The sequence below is a fragment of the Ovis aries genome, chromosome 2, assembly GCF_016772045.2.
Source record: "Ovis aries strain OAR_USU_Benz2616 breed Rambouillet chromosome 2, ARS-UI_Ramb_v3.0, whole genome shotgun sequence".
Classification (NCBI taxonomy): domain Eukaryota; kingdom Metazoa; phylum Chordata; class Mammalia; order Artiodactyla; family Bovidae; genus Ovis; species Ovis aries.
Genome location: NC_056055.1, coordinates 233,947,582 through 233,969,561, shown reverse-complemented (window position 1 = coordinate 233,969,561; position 21,980 = coordinate 233,947,582). Strand labels below are relative to the sequence as shown.

The following is a 21,980-nucleotide window of genomic DNA, read 5'->3' as shown; positions in this document are numbered from 1 at the left end:
ACCACCCAGACTGTTACCTGAATCTTTAAAAGAAAGACCTTAGGCAGCATTTTAGCCAAGTGGCAATACCAGCTCTCCTGTCAGCGAGAATTTTATCTTGGCTACTGGGATAATGGACTGCTTAATACACCCCTTGCTGAGTGTACAAGAAACCTTTTAAACCCACTGTAGGCCCATTTCCGCTAAGGAAAAAGAAACCCAAAAAAGGGAAAAAAAAATTGAGTTTTAGCTTTAATTTTTATCCAAGTTATACATTAATGTAGTTTGACATATCACAAAGCTCCACAAGGTTTGTTACAATAAAGCAAAGCAGCAGGTTCCTGTCTCCCCCACTGCCTTTTCCCATCTCCGAGGCAACCATTTTCCCCTCTGTTGGGTTTTAATTTTGATATTTACCACTGTTTCTAAATTATATATTTTTCATCTTTCAATTTAAAAATTTATTTATTCTTGGCTGTGCTGGGTCTTTGTTGTTGCCAGCTTCTTCTCTAGTCGTGACGAGCAGAGGCAGCTCTCTCGTTGACATGCGTGGGCTTCTCATCGCAGTGGCTGCTCTTGTTACGGAGGATGGGCCTAGGGGGATCGGGCTTCAGCAGTTTTGGCTTCCGTTCTCTATAGCACAGGCTCAGTGGTTCACGTGCACAGACTTAGTTGTTCCATGGTTTGTGGGATCTTCCTGGACCAGGGATCAAACTGGCGTCTCCTGCATTGGCAGGCTGACTCTTGACCACCAAGCCACCAGGGAATCCCCATTTTTCAATGTGAACTACATTTATTGATATTCTGCAGTTGATGGTTGTGTCACAAACCAAAACAGCCTCGAGGAAGAACAACAGTTAATTCATCACAAATTTGTGACTTGGGTGGGACTTGAAGGGAGTAGCTTGGGTTTACTCTGGGACCCATTAGCCAGGGTGGCTGGACTGGACATGGGGTCAGAACAGGCAGCTTCCGGAAACCGAGGCCCCCTAAAACCGAGTTCCTTGGCCGTGTTTATGATGAATCTCCCCACCCAAGTCCTTTATTCCTTTTCTCGTTCTGTCCCTGTTCCCCTCAGGATTGAAGAGGATCAAAGGAAACTGGGAACTGAAACTGAGCTGGGCTCCGTGAAGTCTTTCTGGGTACAAAAGCCCCACTGTGCCCCCACTTCTTGTTTGTAGGGGGAAAGTCTCCTAGGCCTTCCTTGAATTCCAAAGAACAGACTCAAGCAGTTACTAACTAGACAGCCAAGGGAATGTGGAAACAGAGGAAGCAGTCAAGCAAGGAAGTGCTTAGGGGCTTCCCTGGTGGTCCAGTGGTTAAGACACCACACTCTGAATGCAGAGGGCTGGAGTTCGATCCCTAGTCAGGGAAGTAGATCCCACATGCCTCAACTGATTTCCCCTCATGCCACAACTAAGACTTGGTGCAGCCAAATAAATAAAATTTTAAAAACAGAAAAGTAAGACGAGCTTAAACAACAGAGTCACAGAAGAGCTAGTTCCTCCTCAAGGTTATACCTAACAACCCGACACAAATCTCTGAGCTGTTCTGCAGGAATGAAGCCCACCTGCTGCCTGCCCCTGCCCAGGTGGAGGATGGTGACCACATGCTGACTGCAAGCAGTCAGACCCCAGACTGCCTGGAACCGGGAGGTTGATGACCAAGATTCCCCAAACAGCACCTGGACCACCAGCCAATCAGAAGAAGGTCCATGAGTGGATCTCGCACCTCAGACCCTCACCCCTGATGTTGCCTTTAAAACCCTCCCCTGAAAGCCATCATGGAGTCTGGGTCTTTTGAGTATGAGTTGCCCTTCCTCCTTGCTTGGCACCTGCAAAAAATTTTGCTTCCCCACAAGCAATGTCAGTAGATTGGCTTTGCTGTTCGCTGGTATAAAGAAAGTTGAGTGCTGAAGAATTGATGCTTTTGAACTGTGGCACTGGAGAAGACTCTTGAGTCCTTTGGACTGCAAGATCAAACCAGTCCAACCTAAAGGAAATCAGTCCTGAATATCCATTGGAAGGAATGATGCTGAAGCTGAAGTTCCAATACTTTGGCCACCTGATGCGAAGAACTGACTCATTTGAAAAGACCCTGATGCGGGGAAAGATTGAAAGCGGGAGAAGGGGACGACAGAGGATGAGATGGTTGGATGGCATCACCGACTCGATGGACATGAGTTTGAGTAAGCTCCAGGAGTTGGTGATGGACAGGGAGGCCTGTCGTGCTGCAGTCCATGGGGTCGGAGAGTCTGACACAACTGACTGACTGAACTGAACTGAACTGGGGGAGGGGAGCCAGGTTTCCTTTGGTAACATCCTGAGGCTTTAAGGAGATTCCTATTTTGATTGCGAAGAAAAAAACCCAATGTGAAGCAGCTTTGGGGGAAGGGAACTGACGGGAAGGCTCCTGGTGGTGGGTGAACCACCAGAAGGCAGAGAAACCCCCTACGTGGTGGTCCTCCAGGTCTCCTGGGGAGGAAACCCGGTGCCTGCGTGGCTCTCGGTCTCCCTTCTCTGAGCCGCTTCCCTTCCTCTTGGTGTCCACTGCTTCTTTCGCAGTGACTTTCTGGAAACCCAGGCTTCTGTATCTCGCAGCCTACCATCCTGGGGAGAGACTGACCCCTTCCCCCAATTCTAGTTAGGAGAGACCCCCAGAATTGGCCAGGTGTCCACTCCATTGGAGTCCTATCAGAGACGTCATGGTACAGAATGGTGGCTCCTAGGAACCTGAGAAGGTGGAATGGGCTAGAAGCTGGGAAGCAGGTCCCACAAAGAGATGAGTCCACTGGGGAGACAGCCCCAGAGGCCCCCTTCACTGACCAAGCCCACTCTGGCCTTAAGGGGTGCCCATAAGTGGCCACGGGCAGCTCCTGGGCATCTCAGCCACACGTGCCCCCTCCTCAGCACTGGTTTTCCTCCCCGGCAGTCCACACCACACTCACCACCTGCCACTCTAGAAACTCGACTTCCCCTCCCGACCCCACGCTCCCTGAGGACACGGGCACAGGGAGGCTCTCAGTTGTTGACAAATGAGTGAAGGACAAAGGTCACATCACATCACGGCCCCGATGAGATCCTCCCCTGGCTCTGATGGCCTTTAGCACAGAGTCAAGCTCTTGGGCTGGTATAGGTGGCCCGTGGGGACCTACCTGTTCCTACCTCACCAGTGTCTCCTCGCCCGTCCTCTGGGTGCCTCTGACCCTGGTGACCTCTGCCCTTCACAGCTCATGTCAGAAAGCTTGGAGTCTCAGCGCCTTCACACACGCGGGCCAGGGGCCAGCGCTTTCCTTTTCTGAGCGCCACCCCTTCCCAGCTGGGAACACTCACCTCAGCCTCTGAGCATCACTGGAGCCTTGTCCTGCGGTGACTTTCTTTGCATCTACACACCCCTGCCCACACTGCCCTGAGGTCGGTCCCTGGGGAGACGCGCAGGTGCTCTGGGGCAGCTGAAGGAGTGACAGGCTTCCTTTTTGACGTTTTTTTTGGCTGTCTTGGGTCTTCTTTGCTGAGAGGGCTCTCTCTAGTTGCTGGGAGCAGGGCTAGTCTGTGTTGGGAGCACCGTCCCCAGAGTGCACGGGCTTCAGGAGCTGCAGCACGTGGGCTCAGGAGTTGTGGCTGGCGGGCCTAGCTGCTCTGTGGCATGTGGGATCTTCCTGGACCAGGAATCTGCACCTATCCACTGTACCACCAGGGAAGTCTCTTTGACAAGCTTTGTGTCTCATCACCACCTTTATCCATGGCCCCCTAACCCCAAGCGAGGGGCCACAACGGTCTCTCATTGGACTGGTGGATGTGTGCCCCAGCGCATGGCACTCGGATGGTGTCCACGACACCTGCTGTCTAAGCAGATGTGGATGAAGGACGCGGCTGCAGTCAGGCGGGAAGAGCACTGGGCCATTTGCTCTGGGCCCTCAGGCCGGGGGTGTGGGGCGGGCAGGTGCCAAATGCTGGGCCTGGCTGGAGACCTGCCCCCTTTCTGGGGGCGGCTCCCCTTCTGTAAATGGGAGGAGGTACTGGGGCTGCTACAGGTCCCTCGGCTCTGGGCCCATCGGGGCGAGGCCAGCCTCTGCCTCCCTGGCAAGTCCAGGCAGCAAACACCTTCCCTGCTGACCAAGCTGGCTACGCTTCACCGGGATCCGGGGCTTTGGGGCCGTGAGGAAGGGTGTCCACCCTGGGGCCATGCTGCTCTGGATCCACCCAGCATGCTGACCCAGCTCTGCCCTGAGGGTGTCCCTCTGAGGAGGCTCTCCTCTGCCCTTGGGTCCCAGGCTCTGTGGGTGGCCTTTGGGGACAGCTGGAGGAGAGGAGGCTGATCCCCCAGGGCGAGGTGTGGGGGGCAGGTGGAGATGTCTCACCCTCGGGCTCTCAGTCAGGCTGCCCAGGCTGCAGAAACCCCTTCACCCATCACCAAACCACCAGACCTCACCTATTTCCCTTCCAGAGCTCTGGCCTTGGCAGTAGGGGTGTCACAGGACCCTGGACCCCCTCCTGAGGCCAAGGAGGGCCAGCAGGCTGAGAGGAAGTGGGGGGTGGGGATGGACACAGCCATCTGCTCAGGGTGATGGATGCGCTTGCTGTATGGCATTCTAATTCCATTTCTAATCAGCCAGACTGAGGCCCTGGCATCCATCTGTCACATGGCCAGCTCCATGAATCATCCTGGACCTGATGGGAGATTCCTGAGGGCAGCCGCCCTGGCTGAGCTGTGACGGGTGGAGCCGGGCCAGGCCCCACGGGTCTAAGGGGCACCCAGCTGCCCCACACACCAGACAGCACTTCACACTTGATTTTATTCCATGACACTGATTTGCTGAAAACCCCTGGTATCCTGTGCAGGGGCGGGCAGTGGGTAACGGGCAGAAGAGGGGCGGCCTCTGGGAGGACCGGGTCTAGCTCTGGGCAGCTGAGTACCGGCCAGGCCTCAGCCTTCCGTCCAGTCAGCCCCACCCTCTACCCCCTCCAGCTTAAAAACTGCACTGCAGAAATAGAACAGGATGAAAAAAATAAAAACAAAACCCTGAGTTGTTAAAAACCAAATTAAAAAAAAAAAATCCCCGTTGGTGTCAAAAGGTCCTATTCCTAAAAACCAGCGGGGGCGGAGGGGCAGGGGGGAGAGGGGTGCGGCCAGACTGGTGGCTTCAGTCTTGCTCCTCCTCGTGGTCACCACACCCCAGCTGGTCCTGCGGGTCTAGGAGGCCCTCGGTGCCCGGTCTCTTCAGGACAGCGCTGTACTTGAGGGCGGTGGCCTCTGCCTGCAGCACCACCTCCACCAGGTTGAAGATGGTGATGACCTGAGGGTGAGGAGGGCCCGGCAGGGTGACTGGGGAGGGCCTGGCCAGGGGCACAGCAGGGGCTGGGGTTTCAGCCAAAGCCCGGCTCTGCCAGTGCACCCAGCTGGGCCCCGGCGGCCTTGGCTCTGCCTGTCTCGGCCTCCGCGGACCCGTCAGTAAGCCGTGCTTCAAGGACCGAGGAGGCCGTGGGGTCCTGGTGAGAAGGGAAGGAGCCTGATGCTGCTGTGTGCAATGTCTGGTGGAGGCCGCTCAGCACCAGGGAGAAAACTTCACCATCTGGGTCTGGTCTGTGAGGCCCACTGTAAGTGAAATCCGTCCTCCTGGGTAGGAGGTCTACACAGCGTTCATCAGTCTCAAAAGGACCCCAAAGCTGAGGACCCCTGCTTTAGAGGGGCAGGCAGAGGCCCAGCCTCTCCCCAGAGTGGTGATCCCAGGAGGCTGGGCCCACAGGGTGGGGAGGTGGGGAACCTGAGTTCCCACCCAGGGTTGGGGGGGAAGCTGAGTGCAGGGTGGGGGCAGGGGGACCTAGGAAGGGAGCCCTGAAGAGGACACCCCATGAGGCAGGAGGCGGCTTGTCAAAGAGCTGGGCGGACGGGGACGCAGCACGGATCTGGGAAGGCGGCCCCACCCTCGCCTCACCTGCTTCACTGGCTCCTGTTCCAAGTCCTCGGGCTCCCAGATGAGCGTGAGCTCTGGCTTCTTGCCCACCTTCTGGAAATGGTGGGACCGCAGGGGCAGCATCTGTATGTGGGGTGGGGTGGGCGATGCACATGCCTGTGCCACGGGACTCAGGCTCCAGGCACCGCCTCTTAACCTCTGAGCCTGCAAGGTCCCCCCTTCCCCCAGTGCTTGGAAGCAGTCCCCGCCTTGGCTGACCTCTGACTGACCCATGATGGAGCTCCCCGCCCTGCCGCCTGGCTCTGGGCTGCTTGACCTTTGATGGGGGAGGACCTCTCCAATCCTCGCCTCTTGCCTCTTGCCCGCTTTGGGGAGGCCACCGAGACAGGCCACCTTCGCCGAGGGACGGGGATGGGGAGGGGCTGGGGGCTCGGTGTGTTACTGGGGCAGGTGGCGGCCCTGTCTGTCTCATCAGGGACTGTCCACGTAGGTGGAGGTGGACCGGGCACCTGGGGCTGGAGGGCCGCCACCCCTCCCAGCCTGGGTCTGTTAGCACAGACAGAGGAGGGGCTGGGCTGTGAGCAGAGATGACTGAGACCTGAATCCCACTGTGTCAATGAACCTCAGGACAAGAGTCCAGCAGTTTTCCTGGCTGCATTGTGCAGCTTGTGGGACCTTCGTTCCTTGACTGGGGATCGAACCCTTGCCTTCAGCAATGAAAGTACAGAGCCCTAACCACTGGACAGCCAGACAGAAGCCCGACTTGATTCCTGCTGGACTCTATATCGTCTCCCCTGCTTTAGTCCATTTTATTCACACTGTGTTTATTTCACACTCCGTGCTGGGCTCTGCACTTCCCAAAGTGCTTTGGGTGTCAGGAAATCACAGCCGGGGTCAGAGGTCAGCTAGAACAGGTTCCTCAAGTGGCACCAACTACCCTCAGCAAGAACCTCAGAGTGCCTCCAGGGCGGGACAGAGACAAAGGCTGGCCTCTTCTTTCTTTTCAGGAGACACAGCTTCCAGCATGGCCTCGGGCCATTCTCTCTGATCTTTCCTTTTCCCATGTTCCTTAAAAAAAAAATTTCTCCCCAACCTGCCTTCCCTGCCACCTACACTGGTTTGGGACGGACCTGGTCTCTGGTTGCTCGAGTCCTTGGGAAAGAGGCCCAAGGCCGACCTTTGACCTGGACCCCTGGCCCCAGGCAGGACAGCTGGGTGTCTCAGCAGGCCCATTCAGTGGACTTGGTGCCGCCACAGGTGAGTGAGGGGTGCGGTGTCACCACGCCATGTGGACAGGGATGGGGGCTCTTGGCCTAGGTTCCCATCCTGCCTGCTCGTGAATCTAACAAGGGCTGTCCCTGGGCCAAGACCGCAGCAGATGCTGGGAAAACAAAGTAGATCCGCAGCGGGAACAGGGACAGGCAGGTGGGAAGGGAGTGTGCTGAGTGGACACAGCTTGGTGCTCCCTCTGCCCGCCCATCCCGACTCCCCTGGGGCACAGAGCATCCTGAGTCAGCCCAGAGCATCCTGAGTCAGCCCAGAGCATCCCGACCCCCCTGGGGCCAGAGCATCCTGAAACTGCCCAGAGCATCCCGACTCCTCTCTGGGGCCCAGAGCATCCTGAATTAGCCCAGAGCATCCCGACTCCTCCCTGGGGCCCAGAGCATCCTGAATTAGCCCAGAGCATCCCGACTCCTCCCTGGGGCCCAGAGCATCCTGAATTAGCCCAGAGCATCCCGCCTCCCCCGGGGCCCGGCACTCACGTTACAGTAGACGCGCTTCTGCACCCCATAGCGCAGCACCAGCACGTCGAAGGCTTGGTTCAGGACGCCCATCACCATGGCTTCCGACTCCAGGGGGCCACTCTCCTGCGGGGGTAGGGCTCCAGCCAGGGCTGGCCAAGGAATGGGGCATTTCCCCAGGGCCCACCCCAGCTGCTGAAGGGCCGGACTCCCAGGGGGACTCCTTGTGTAGGCGCCAGGCAGGGTGATGGGGCGCAGGGAGGGAAAGGGGCGGGGATGGCTGGTGGCCTCACCCTGACCAGAATGGCAAAGAAGAGGCCGGTGCTGAGCTCCTGCACGCGCTTGGACGCCATGCGGCGGTCATTGCAGTGGTCGGCCTGCTTTTGCAAGGTGTCAGGCTCCACGTCTGGAAGCTCCCGGTAGCCTGGGCAGAGCATGGTCAGGGGTTCACCGGTGGGCGCCCTGTATGCGCCAGTCAAGGCGCGGGATGCGGCAGCAAGGTGCCACTGGCCCAGGCGGAGTGAGGCCTGCCTGTGCTGGGCTCGGGAGGGCCAAGAAAGGGGTGTGGCCACGGTCAGGGCCCTGGGGCCCCGAGCATGTGCTCACAGGGAGAGGTTCTGGGCACAGGCTGCCCGGTGGCTCAGGGTGCCCACCCCACCCAGTGAGGCCTCCCCAGCAGTGGCAGTGTGGCCTCTAGCTGCCAGGCACCCACTCTGGGCGTGGTTGGCTCCGCCCCCCGCCCCGCTCCCCTGGGCTGCCCCCTTACCCAGCGCACTGGCCAGAAGGCGGTGAACCAGGACATCCGCGAAACGGCGGATCGGGGAGGTGAAGTGTGTGTAGAGCGGCACGTTGAGGGCGTAGTGGCGGAACTGGGCTGGGTCGCGCAGAGCTCCTGAGCAGAAGTACACGGCCATCTGGGGGGTAGGGGGAGGAATGGGGGTGTACCTCAGGGCCGGGCCAGACCAGGTTAGGGTCCGGTGTACTCTGCGAGCCTGGGAGACTCACCAGGCGGGGCACTGGGGGCATGGGCCCACCTGCCAGGCTGTGGGCAGCTGAACAAAGCTGGGGAGGCCTGCGGAGACCAGGGACTGTTCCATGTGAGGCGGGGGGTGGGGGGGGGGGGGGGGGGGGGGGGTGGGGTGGTGGTGGTTATCCTTGGGGCTGCCATGGGCTGACTGGAGTCATGGGGGCCCTCACCCGTCTCCTGCTGAGGCCCAGTGCGGGGCTTACCCAGACCCCTCTGCTGGGGATTGGAAGTGGAGTCACTGGGGTAGGGGGTGGTGGGGGAAGGACGTGTGCTTCTTGCTGCTGCTAAGTCACTTCAGTCTTGTTGGACTCTGTGCGACCCCATAGATGGCAGCCCACCAGGCTCCCCAATCCCTGGGATTCTCCAGGCAAGAACACTGGAGTGGGTTGCCATTTTCTCTCCAATGCATGAAAGTGAAAAGTGAAAGTGAAGTCGCTCAGTCGTGTCCGACTCTTAGCGACCCCATGGACTGCAGCCTACCAGGCTCCTCCATCCATGAGATTTTCCAGGCAAGAGTACTGGAGTGGGTTGTCATTGCCTTCTCCGGTGCTTCTTGCTAGGAACCCTTAAGATGTTGAAAGGCCTCCTCTCTCAGAGTCCTGGGGGAGTAGCCATGCCAGCCCTCGGGGAGGTGGGGGGAAGGGCAGGGGGACCATGGGCTGAAGTCAGAGGACTTCGGAGAGGAGTCCCATCCTCGTGCACAAGAGCTCACTGCTGGGTTTTAGGGGCTGTTACTGCCAGGACCCAGGAGGAAGGAGCAGTTCTGGTTGCCCCTCCCTAGGATGGGGCTGGGGGTGGCTATGCGGGAAACCATGGCCATGCCGGGCCAGGGGCCGGAAGTGTCCTTGATCAGGACACAAGCCTGATGGCCCCATCTGGCCAGAGTGCGAGATAGGAGAGAAGGTCCAGGACTCCCCCACCCAGAGCAAAACAGGTCCCTGGCTTGTCCTCTCTGGCCCTGGTCCTGCCTTGGGTCATGACTGACCAACCTCCGGCCCTCTGGCCCTGACTCCTAACCTGCTGATGGCCACGCCTGCGCCCTGGCACCCCTGTGCCCCCAAGGCTTGACCTTTCGTTAGCCAAGGGAGGCAGGGGTTGGCCAGCCTCCCATCGGCCCTTCTTATCCCTGACGACCTGTCCTGACCCGAGTGCTGAGTGTTGCTAGGGGAGCAGCAAACAGCCTGGCTCCCAAGGGGCAGCTGTGCTGAGAGCCTGGGCCACTGTCCCTGGAGCTGCCATGGTGCCTGGGAGCCAGTGACCAGGCTTCTCAGCCAGGGCCTCAGTCACACCCACGTGTGTTCACTCGCTCCCGCCCTTGCCTCACACTCACACCCTCACACTCTCTCACACCCTCACACCCTCCCGTGTGTTGGGCCAAACGCACAGCCAGCTCTATTTACTCTGTGATCGAAGGCCCTGGAAGCCAGGACGCAGCTGGAGCTGACCTGCTCTGCTGCCCGGCTCTGCTTGGTCCCCCCCGGGCCCTGGTCACGTCTGGGGTGAGTCGACGAGGGAGGTGGGAGCCGCCTCCCTCGGGAGCCACATTTGGCCTTTGTCCTCAGCAGTGGCCCAGGTCCCCAGATGAGGTGGGTGAGGAGGGTGGAGGGTCCCAGCCCCTTCTTGGGCAGTGGGGGTGTCTCTGGGAAGAGTGGAATGGATGGGGACCCAGAAATGGGGCAGAGGCAGGGGACCAGGCACGCTGGTCTCTCTGGTCCCTCCCTGAGATCAGATCCCAGGCTAAGGCTGGTCTCTGAGGTCACTGCAGGCGAGGCCAGGGTAAGTCTGGTCTTTGTCAGGCTCTGGGTGACTGAGGACGGGACCCCTTCCCTTGGAGCTTCAGGGCTGGGTTCACCTTGGGGGTGGGTGACTTCCAGAGGCTGGTGGAGGAAACAGGGTCCCCACTGGCCTTGTTTGTGGTGTCAAGCCCAGTGGCCAGAGATGCATGCCCTCCCTCTCCACTGGTGGTGGGGGGGTGTTTTATGGTGGCTCGTGTGGGGCAGACATTTGTGAGTGGGGGCAGGGTTATGGCAGCCAGACCCAAATGGACCTGATGGCCCCATTCCTGGCAGAGCCAGAGGCCTCAGAAGTCAGCTGTGAGCTGCTGAGGTTCTTGTGGACAGACTGGATCTGCCCAGTGACAGAGCCTCTGGACAGCACCCCTAGGCTACACTGGGCCCACCACTGCTCCTGTTCACACTGGCAGCTCTTGCTGACCAGACAGGGCACTGGGGGCCAGTGGGTAGGGGTCCTTCCCAAAATGCTCGGCCCCCCAGGGCCTCCAAGCTCCGCCTCCGAAGGCCGAAACTGGTGGCCAGAAGCCAGCCCACTGTCTACCTCCTGGGTGGCCAGCCTGTCTTCCAGCTGCAGACAGAGCCCCACACCTGATTCCTCCTCTCGTGATCATCTGGGGCAAGGAGACTTCTCTGCCTGGGGCCCCCAAGCCACAGTGGGGGCTGAGGACTCGGGGAGACCAGTGCACTTTCCTGCTCCAGGTCCCCATCTGCCCATGAGTTGCTGACCAGTCCGCATTTGAGCCCAAGCTGGTCTGATCTGTGGGGACCAGGCCCTGGAGTCTTGGTTGTGGGGGGGGTGCCTGGGGTGGCTCCCCTCCTGCTGTCAGGAAACAGCCCTAGGGGCTGTGCAGGGGGAGAAGTGAGGCTCAATCGGCTCCTCTAACTGAGCCCCAGACAAGGGGCCCTTGAGCAGGACAGGCCGGCAAGTCGGAGCCGGAGGTGGCAGCGAGCCCAGGGGCCACCTGTTCTGCATGCTTCCCAGGGGGCATCCTCCCCACATCGCCCCTCTCCCCACACCTCCCCTCAGGTTCTCCGAGCCTGGAGAGGTCCTGTGTGCTCCCGGGGGGCGGCTGGCGGGGGGTGGAAGGTGGGGTGGACGGAGGACTGGCCCTGCCTTACCTGCATGGGCCGGGAGCACATGTTGGTGAGCACTTCCTTCCGGGCCAGGGAGTACTTGTCATCTCCAAACATTTCGGTCAGACTTTTCTAGAAGAACCACGTGAAATGCAGTCAGGCCTGGGGAGAGAGGCTCGGGGGCCCTGTCCCCCGCTGATCACCTGAGACCTGGCTCTGGGAGGAAAGACCAGCCGAGGGCCCCAGCCCTGCTCAGATGGCCACGGGTGGCCTGCAGGGGTTTGGTGGCAGGATAGGGGATGGCCAGCAGCCCCCAGCCTGTGTCCTAGGCTGGGCCTGCCTCGAGGGTCCTGGCTCGAGGGAAATCTTTCCACATCTGGCTGGCTGGCCTGGATAGACTGGCTTCCTGTCTGACCTCAGGAACCCCAGGCCCAGAGCAGATGGGGCTGGTCCCCCTGCTGTGGAATCAGGGCTGAGGCCATGAGTTCCTGAGTCACATGACGCTCAGTTCTGGTGGGGAGTATCTGACAGCCCCCCATGAAAAACAGCCTCTGGTTTCCGCCAACCCTAGTGCCCTGAGAAAGCCTGAGCTCAGCCCATCCCTGCCCACAGGACCCCTGCCCACAGGTAGGCCTGAGGGCACCCCCTCAGTCTCCTGGGCTCCCCGCCAGGCCCTGCAAGATGAAGGCCTTGTCCCCAGGGCCTTCTGTCTCCCTTGCGGGGGAGACAGGGCTAAAGGGCAAGGACCCTGGTGGGATGCAATTGGCTGCCGAACCCTGGCTTCCTGGCTTACCTCCTGCTTTCCCCGGCAGGGCCTCCCCAGCCCCCATGTTCCCGGCACTCACGTTGAGGGCCCCTGCAGAGCTGAAGTCCATGGGCAGCCCCATCTGGTCACAGAACTCCACCAGGTCATTGAGCATCTTGGTCTGGGGTGGGGGGTGCCGCCGCAGCAGGGCTTGCTCGGGGAAGGCGCGGTGGATCTTGTGGGCCACGGCCATGTTGGCCAAAAGCATGAACTCCTCCACAAGCCTGCAGCGGGGGGTGGGGTGGGAAAGTGGGGGGGGTCATTCTTTCTCACTTCTCGGTTGGCTGGCTCTCTTGAATCCTTGTTTTGGCTTAAAGATGCCCTCCTGGCATCCACTATATTTTTATAAATTTATTTTTAATTGGAGAATAATTGCTTTACAATAGTGGTGTTGGTTTCTGCTGTACAACAACGTGAATCAGCTGTGAGTATACACATAAGCCCCCTCCCTCGTGAGCCTCCCTCCCCCTGCCCCAACCTCATCTCTCTAGGTCATCATGGAGCATATCCCAGCTTGTCTCCTGCCAGCTGCTTTCTCCCTCATCCCTCTGCTCATGCCCCTCACCGCACTAACCAGTCTGTACTCCTCTCCGCTGGTGGGTCAGCTCGTGCGCTGCGTCTCCCACCAGATGGGGGTCTGGGGAGGGTGCCTGTCTTATTCCCGGCTGCAGCCCCAGTGCTTGGGACCTCACCCAACCCAGAGAAGGTGTTTAGTAAAGATCGCTGATGAATGATGAAGTCTCCCAGAACACTCGGAGCATCTCCTGTGCCTGAGCAGGCCAGGAGAACCCAGGGGGCTCTGCGGGGCCGTGCAGAGGCAGGCGTGCGGACCCAGGGCTCCCTGTTCCCAGGAGCACTTGGCTCCTTTTCCTCCCTGGAAAGATGAGGGTTTCTGAGGATGAACAGGAGAGTCACAGATGGCAGAGGAAACCCAGGCATTTGGGGACAAGGCAAATGTAGTGTGTGTGTGCCTGCATGCTAAGTTGTTTCAGGTGTGTCTGACTCTTTGTGACACTATGGACTGGTAGCCCACCAGCTTCTTGTGTTTGTGGGATTCTCCAGGCGAGAATACTGGAGTGGGTTGCCATGCCCTTCTCCAGGGGATCTTCCCAACCCAGGGATCAAAACCATGTCTCTTATGTCTCCTGCATTGGCAGGCAGATTCTTTACCACGGTGCCACCTGGGAAGCCCAAACATACTGTATGGGAGAACCTGCCCCCCTTATCCCCCACCACCGCAGGGGAGACTCTAGGGCCCTTGCCTAGCCTAGGGGAGATCCTCCTCAGTGCAGCCCACAGTGGGCTGCACGTCAAGCCTGTGCTGCTCCCATGGGGGCGGGAGAGGTCAGGGAGGAGCCCCTGGAGGCTGGGCGGCAGTTGAGGGATACGTGTCCCCTTCCTGGAGGTGCAGGCAGTGCTTGAGGTGAGCCCCATCCCCTCTTTAAGCTCTTAAGTCACAGCCGGTGAGGGGGGATGAGAGTGTGAGCAGGCAGAGCCCTGCCTTCCTGATGGGCCTCCCCACTGAGGACTGGCTCTGGTCTAACAAGCTGCCCCCAACAGCATGTCCGCCCCTCAACAAAGCCCTCCCCGTGAGGAAGGGTGGTGGGATGGCCCAGGCCAGACACCACCGGCGCCAGGCCTGGACCTTGGGAGGAGGCCCACCCATGCCTGCACTGCCAGCTCCTCCTCTCTGGGTACCCTGCTGGGCCACCCCCAGCCCATCGCCCACCGTAGGACAGAGGTTGGGCAAAGGAGGCCACAGGTCTGGTCTCAGAGGCCCTTCTGCCATCTAGGAGGCCTGTGTGTGGAACAAGGAGCTTCTCCTTTCCCCACTGAGTTGCAGCAATAGTCTTTCAAGCGGCCATCCGACCTCCCTATTGTCTGTCCTGAGCACATCATTTCCTGCTGAAAACCCTTGAGTTCACACGCGGGAACCTGAACACCAAATCTCGAGAGGTGAGACATGCATCCTGGCTCCAGCACATCCTTGCTGTAGAAACCTGAACAAGGCACTGACCGCTTCTGATCCATTTTCTTCAGGGATAACAATAGCACTTATTTCACAGAATGGTTGTGAAACAACAGGAGGAAAATGTGCCTGGTGTGACATCAGCATCAAAGACATGGGAGGTGCTGGCAATTCCCTGGAGGTCCTGTGGCTAGGACCATGCTTCCACTGCCGAGGGCGTGGCTCAAGCACTGGTCATTGGGGAACTAAGATCCTGCCGTTGGTGCACCAAGGCCAAGCCAAAAAAAATGAAAAAAAACCCATGAGAGGTGCTTCCCTCTTTCTACCTTCCATGCTAAATGGCCAGCCTGGGGTCTCCTCGTGGGGTCCTGTGATTTCCATCCCTGCCATCTGACGCCCTCTTTGACCTCTCCATGCTTCTATGAAGGCCACCTCCATCACTCGGGGGCACTTACTGCGCGACTAGCCACTTTGTCGAGGGTCAGCCTGTCTAGGGGGCTTCCCTTGTGGCTCAGCTGGTAAAGAATCTGCCTGCAATGTGGGAGACTTGGGTTGGGAAGATCCCCTGGAGAAGGGCATGGCAACCCACTCCAGTATTCTGGCCTGGAGAGACCCATAGGCTGTATAGTCCATGGGGGCGCAGAGTCGGACCCAACTGAGCCCGTCTAGCGCCAGTTGACACCACCCGTTGGTTTCCATATTTAGATACGTCACCTGAAGAGGAGTCTCAAGTCCTCTCTGCTTTCTGGTGGCTGAGATGGTAAAGAATCTGCCCGCAATGCAGGAGACCCGGGTTCAATCCCTGGGTCTGGAAGATCCCCTGGAAAAGGGCATGGCAACCCACTACAGTATTTTTGCCTAGAGAATCCCATGGACAGAGGAGCCTGGCGGGCTACAGTCTATGGGGTCGCAGAGTCAGACACCACTGAGTCACTAACACTTTTCTCCCCACACTGCTGTTGGTCAGACCCTACGGAGCATTATCACCTAAGCGTTTCAGACACAGTTCATTCATCCACTCATTGCCTGCTCAGCACACACGGTTGTGTGTCAGGCGGATCCAGACATGTCTCCCCATGCAGTCCAAGTTTCGCTGTGGCTGGGGGTGGTGGTGGGGTGGGCACCCGGCCTGCTCAGAGCCCAGCGTCTCCAGCCTGCACCTTGGGGCTGACCTGGGCTGCATTTCACAGCGCGGCCAGCAGGGGACAGCATGGCCCCATGACAGGGCTGTGTGAGCTCAGCCCAGGACCAGCACACAGCAGGGCAGGGCTGGGGGCTCCAGCCTGAGCCCCCACCCACATGGCCTCGGGTTAAAGGAACTGAATGTGCGTGGACCCCCAGTCAGGAGCTGTGCTCGTGCCCCTATTTCCTGCAGGGCCCCTGCCCCCGCCCCACCTTAAGGAGGAGACCCCAAAGGGAAGGGACAGGAGGTGGGGGGTGAAGCCCGGAGCCCCAGCAGTGACAACAGCCCTTAGGCCCCGCTTCTCCAGTCACCCCACTACTTGTCTGCCCTGGGCCCTGGTACTGTCCCATGCGTCAGCTGGGGTGGTAAGAAAAAGACAAGTGCGCTGCTGTTTACCTTGAGAAGAGAGTCTGGGGACGCCTTGGTCATGGGGGCTGACCTTGGACGAGACCCTTGGTACCTCTGGGGGCTCCCAGCCCTGGGTATCTCCATGCTTCTCTCAGGACAGGGGCCAGGGGTTAAGGGGCAGCCTGTGGAACTCGTTCTAACATGGTTCAGAGAGGTAGAGCATTCCTGCCAGAAAAACATCAATGTCCCCTGGGAGGGACGGGACACAGACCTCTAGTGTCTAGGACAGCTTCAGGGGCCACGTCCCTACAACCTGTCCTTATCCCTGCAGGTGGGAGGGAGGGGAGAGAGGAAATGCAAGTGTGTGGACGTGAGAAAGTAGAGCGGGGGCCTGGAGCCCGAGCCGGCAGAGCCCTAGAAGGAGCTGGAGGGTGCAGCACAGATGGTGGGGGTCCCCTGTGCAGTCGGGGAGCAGGAGGCCAAGGGGAAGGCCAGCGGTCAGCAGTCAGATTCTAGTGAGTTCAGATTCACAGTCAGCAATGGGGCTGGGCACCCGGAAGGGAAGGGGGCTGGCCAGTCCTGGGGGCTCTCATCTGGGCCAGTGAAGGGGCCCCTCTCAGGGCTCCCCTGGGCCCCTCGCAGGTCAGTTTCTGGACAGACCTGCAGGGGGCGCCCAGCATCTTCCTCCCACAGGACCCAGGACGTGGCAGGAGCCGCTTAGAACCCAGGAACTTCTGGGCAGGAGACAGTCTTGCTTTGTAAACTGCAGCCCTGCGAACCGAGGCCCAGGGATCTCTGGGCTCCCAATCAGTGTGTGTTTCCTTGTCCAAGGCCAGCTTTGGGCTGAGGGCTTTGCTCGGGCAGGAACAAGCTGGTTAGAAGAAGCTCCCGCCGTTGACCTGTCACCCTTGACCCTGATCTCCTCCCGCCTTTGAGAGGCAGAGCTGCATGCCCAGGCCCGCAGCCAGAGCTCAGATGGGGCTGCAAGCTGCCCTGGGTGGTTAGGATATCCTCTGAGAGCAAACTGCACATACTGGGGTCTGATACCCAAGTGGGGATGGAGCCGGGCAAGCTCCCTGGTCGGGGTCCATGCTCTGATGGTAATCCCACCCCTGCCCCAGCCTGACACAGGAGATCATCACTACCCTCTGCAGGGAAGGCGGTGTGTGTGTGTGTATGCTGGATCTCAGCTTCTGCCTGACAACTGCCCTAAACAGGGCTCAGGAAAGGCCACCAGCTGGGAGCACCTTCCAGACAGCACACCACATAGTCAGAGCTGGGCACCAGGCCTGGCATTGGCTGAGCATCTATCTGGAGCCCATTGCCACCAGAGGCCCCACGACCTGGAGAGCCAGGGCAGGCTCTGCTGTGACAAACACATGGACGGCTCACCGGGGCCATGCCAGGATGCAAGCTCAGCAGCACTCAGTCCACAGCACCCCACCCACCTGTGTTTGGGCTCCTGGGTGCCGGAGGGGAAGGCTTCTCATCCCAGGGAGGAGGTAAGCAAGCCTAGAGGTGTCACAATCACCCGATACAGAAGATGGCAGGGAAAGACCACAAGCAACCTACACACAAGGACACGCCCTCCTCACGCAGCAACGACGCCTTGTCTAGCATAACGTTTGCCGAAGTACGTTACTTAACGAAAAGGTATAAACATGTATGAAATACTAAGGTCTAATTTTATGTGATTTTTTTTTTTTAAATTATAGGATATCCTGCATGTGGACAGCCCAAGGCAACAGGAGAAGGGGAAAAGTTAGTGTTATCAGCTCAGGAGCTTGTCTTGAGTCCCAGCTCTGCCACTCACAAGCAGTGTGATTTCAGAAACATTTCTTAACCTCTCTGAATCTCAACTTACTTACCTGAAGAAATGGGCACGCAATAACCTGGTCTTAAATATTACACTATTAGCATGCATACTACAGCAGTGACTGGCCTGGGTGCCCCAAACCTAGGATGCAGACTGAACCGAGCAAGCTCCTAGAGGCTTCCCACCCTGATGCCAGAGCCTCGGTCCACAGCCTTCATCTCTTAGCAACCAGCCTCCCTACTTCTGGCCACTCCCAGCTGTTTCTGTCTTCACATCCAGAGAGATGCTTTCCTTCTCGAAGGCAAATCTCGTCACCCCCCTCTCCCACATGAAGCCCTTCAGTGGAGACAACTGTCCTGGGACAATTCTACCTCTTGGTAAAATGAGGTTTCCCCTTGTCTGGTGCCAGCATCACCTCTCCCCTCTCATTGCCCCCCACCCCTCACACTCCAGCTCATTCTCAGCCTCTTTCTTGCTTCTGTCCCTTTGTACTGCTGTTCCCTGAGCCTGGAATCTGAGACCTTTCTCCTTGAACCTCTTTTTCTCTGATGTCCCCTCCTCTGCGGAGGCAGCAAGAGATGCCCACCTGGTGGCTGCATGCTTCCAGGGCACCCAGACCTGTCCCGTCACAGCACTCAGCTCGCACTGTCATCACCCCTTTGATCACAGGCTGTGTCTCCCCTTTCTACCCCGTGCCGCCTACCCTGAGCCCAGTGTGAGTCCTAGCACAGTGTGGATGCTCAATAAACCTGTGCATGATGAAGGATTCCCAGGAAGGGGCATAGTCAGGAGTCAGAGGGCCATGTCCCTGCCATGATGCCCTCTTTCTTCATGGGTACACAGCCCTCACACATATATTTCTGATCCCCTAACTCAGCATTAAAAAACTAAGATCACGGTATCCAGTCCTATCACTTCATGGCAAAGAGAAAGGGAAAAAGTGGAAACAGTGACAGATTTTATTTTCTTGGGCTCCAAAATCATCACCATGGATGGTGACTGCAGCCATAAAATTAAAGGACGCTTGCTCCTTAGAAGGAAAGCTATGGCAAACCTAGATAGCCTATTAAAAAGCAGAGACAACACTTTGCTGACAAAGATTTGTATAGTCAAAGCTACGGCTTTTCCAGCAGTCATGTATGGATGTGAGAGTTGGACCATAAAGAAGGCTGAACACTGAAGAATTGATGTTTTTGAACTGTGGTGCTAGAGAAGACTTGTGAGAGTCTTCTTGGACTGCAAGGAGATCAAACCAGTTAATCCTCAAGGAAAAAAAAAACCATGAATATTCAAAGGAAGGACTGATACTGAAGCTGAAGCCCCAGTACTTTGGCCACCTGATGCAAAGAGCCAACTCACTGGAAAGACCCTGATGCTGGGAAAGAGTGCAGACAAAAGGAGAAGGGGTCGACAGAGGATGAGATGGTTAGATAGCATTACTGACTCAACAGACATGAATTTGAGCAAACTCCAGGAGACAGTGGAGGACAGAGGAGCCTGGTGTGCTGTAGTCCATGGGTTGCAAAAAGCCAGACATGACAGCAACTGAACAACAACAAAGAAAAGAGCTCTACTGACATCATTCCCCTACAGCCCTCGCCTGCTGTTTCCCCATCTTCCAAGTCTACAGAGCACCAATCCCTATTTAGAGGAAGCTGGTGGCCTTGTCATTTCAACCAACCATAGTAAGGTGTCTCCCATCTACAGCCATTAACTTGTTCACTGCCTCACCCTCCAAAACTTCTTTGGAGCTGCTGCCGTGGGTCGGTGCAAGGAGAAAGGGAAGAGACATCTGTTAAGCACCTGTGACAGTGGACAGGCCACAGACCCATCAAATCCTCCTGCAGCCTTTCACCCCTTTCTGTTCTCTCAGTCCTCTCACCCCTTTCTGATGCGTGGGGAAGCTTAAGGTGCAAAAACAAGAGGTGATCAGGCCCAGGTCCCACAGCTCCGTAACCAGCAGCTGGGATTCACCGCCCACCTGTGTGACCTGGAGGCCCTGCTGCCTCTGCTGTGTCCTGGGCACTGCTCAGGAAGCCTCAGCCTGCCCTCCAGGAGCCCCCAACCTCGCAAGGGTGGGGGTGGGATACGCTCACAAATCTAAGATCAATCTCAAGCAATGGCCAAGAGGCGGGAAACACTTTACACAAACAGGATGAAAGAGTCAACTATAGAGGAGAGCGAAGAAAGCATCAGGCGTGTCTGGAAAATAAGGGATCAAGGGAGGAGGGCTAAGAGGTGAGGGCGGGCCCTGGGGAGCCAGACTCCAGGATGGGGGTGCACAGGGGAACTGGGGGAGACGCTGGATGAGGACAGTCAGGGAAGAGATCACGTGGCCCTGGGGCTCAGGGAGCAGGGGCCCGGGGCAGTCAGGCGGAAGCGGAGGGGCTGAGGCTTGCAGGCAGCAGCAGAGACAGAGGAGGACAGGGCAGGCCTGCATTCAGAGCTGCACACAGGTGAGGGAGTGAGCTGGTCATGGGCACAGAGGCCAGAGGGGGCAGGGGCGCAGAGGGGGACGAGGAGGTCCGAGGGGCGTGAGAGCAGGGAGCAAGGTGCAGGTGGGCAGGTGTCTGCTATGCAGACCTTATGCTGGGGAGGAAGAGGCAAGAGAGAGCGAGAGAGCCCTGGACTTGGCAAGGAGCAGCCTGTGGCCATGGCCATGGGGCTGGGGATGTAGGCTCAGAAAACCAAAGACTGAAGGGTGAGGGAGGTCACGTGTGGACTCCTCTCAGCACGTGTGTGGGTGAGACAGGCAAGAGTTTGCAGAGATGCTGTGAAGGGCTTGTATAATATTTTCCAATTGTTGTTTTAAGCTTCCAAAAGATGGGAGGACCCGGGGGGAGACCCTGTGTGAGGAGCACTGGATAACCTTGGAGCTTCACCCAAGGCACTGTCCCTAAAATTGTTGTTTCAAGGCCACTGGGTGCAGGAGAGAAGAGTAGGGTCCATACCCATCTGGGTCAACAGAGTGAAGTGACAGTCACTCAGACATGTCCGACTGTTTGTGACCCCATGGAATGCAGCCCACCAGGCTCCTCTGTCAATGGGATTCTCCAGGCAAGAATACTGGAGTGGGGTGCCCCCTGAAAAGGGACAATGGACAGGGCACCTTCCATGGGCTGATCTGGGGTGGGGATTGCTGTCTTCTGCACCGTGGAAAAGGCAGCCACAGTCCAGATGAGGTCAGAGCGGGGCTGGGCACACTGGGTGGGCTACTCTGTGCTCCCACAGAACTCCCAGAGACGACGGCCGAGGCTGGCACTGGCAGTGGGGTCTCAGCCTGGGCACTGTGCCGACCAGTAGGCAGGGCCCTGGCCCCTGGCCCCCGCACTCCTCTGCACCCATCCGAGGAACCCCGCCTGGCGAGAGTGGCTGGGCCTCCCAGGATGTTCCGTTTCCAGATACACTTTTACCAGGCTAACCAGGTGAGGAACTCAGCCCACCCCTTCCCTACCCAGAACACTCAGAAAGCGGCTTTGGAAATGACTGGGGAGCCGGGCAGCCAGGGCACAGTGGCGTGGCCGCTGCCCAAACCAGAAAGTGCATCCATTTTCAAAGCTCAAGAGCAACTCGGGGCGACAAGCACAGGCTCTTCTTTGCTGCTGCCCTGAGCCGCCAGGGCCCTTGTTGCAGACACTCCGCGGGAGCCTCATACAGATGGAAATCAGGCCACTTACAGAGAGAAGTTTCAATTAGCTCTTGGTGAAAACTGCTAACTTGGAAATTGGATAAGAATTGCTCCCAGGCAGTTTTCAATTCGTTTCTTCTGAAGACTATACATTTTCTCCACTTGGGCACATCCTCTCTGCGGGGCCGGGAGCCCCTGGGCTTCGCGTGGGCCGTGGAGGCGGCCGCTGGGCCTCTCGCAAGAGTTGTGCGCCAGAGCATGGCCCCTTCTCTGAAGTTGAGCAGCCCTGGAGGGGGTCCGGGGGCTCTCCCTGCGGCCCCTAACCGAGTGCAGTGAGGTGGAAAACGCAAGGGCCTGGCCCAGGTGAGGTGGAGAGTCAGTGGCTAAATAACACAACAGTGGGAGCTGCTAGGGACGAGATGGGAGGGTGGCAGTTGGGGGAACTCATACCCTGGAGAGCTGGAAAGGGGAGGCCTGGAGAGAGGGAGCCGCAGGCAGAGTCGCCTGGGTGGTGGGTGGGTGGCTGGGGGCAGATCGCACCAGAGGAAAACTCAGCTGATTGACAGGTGGGTGCCCACCCACAGCCGGCCTCTATCCCCGCTGCAGGCCTCTGAGTAGAGGGTGCTTCGGTGGCCCGGGCCTCTCGCTGACCCTTCTCCTTGGGCTCGCTGCAACCTGCTGAGCGTTTTGGACATTCCCATG

The 21,980-nt window shown here is 58.3% G+C and overlaps 1 protein-coding gene across 7 annotated transcripts in view; it reads right to left on the bottom strand.

Annotated features, from left to right (window-relative positions):
* Window positions 1–218: 218 nt before the first annotated feature.
* DIS3L2 (DIS3 like 3'-5' exoribonuclease 2) overlaps window positions 219–21,980 on the bottom strand; it is a 357,732-nt gene continuing 335,970 nt past the window's right edge. For 6 of the 7 annotated variants that reach the window (XM_060410516.1, XM_042244406.1, XM_042244405.1 and 3 more), the window contains 7 exons: window positions 12,375–12,558; window positions 11,575–11,661; window positions 8,402–8,549; window positions 7,929–8,059; window positions 7,657–7,761; window positions 5,915–6,016; window positions 219–5,275 (listed from right to left, as the gene is read on the bottom strand). In XM_060410516.1, coding sequence (XP_060266499.1) covers window positions 5,123–5,275; window positions 5,915–6,016; window positions 7,657–7,761; window positions 7,929–8,059; window positions 8,402–8,549; window positions 11,575–11,661; window positions 12,375–12,558 — 910 coding nt within the window. In that variant the 3' untranslated portion in view covers window positions 219–5,122. The other variant, XM_060410517.1, reaches the window with a different exon arrangement.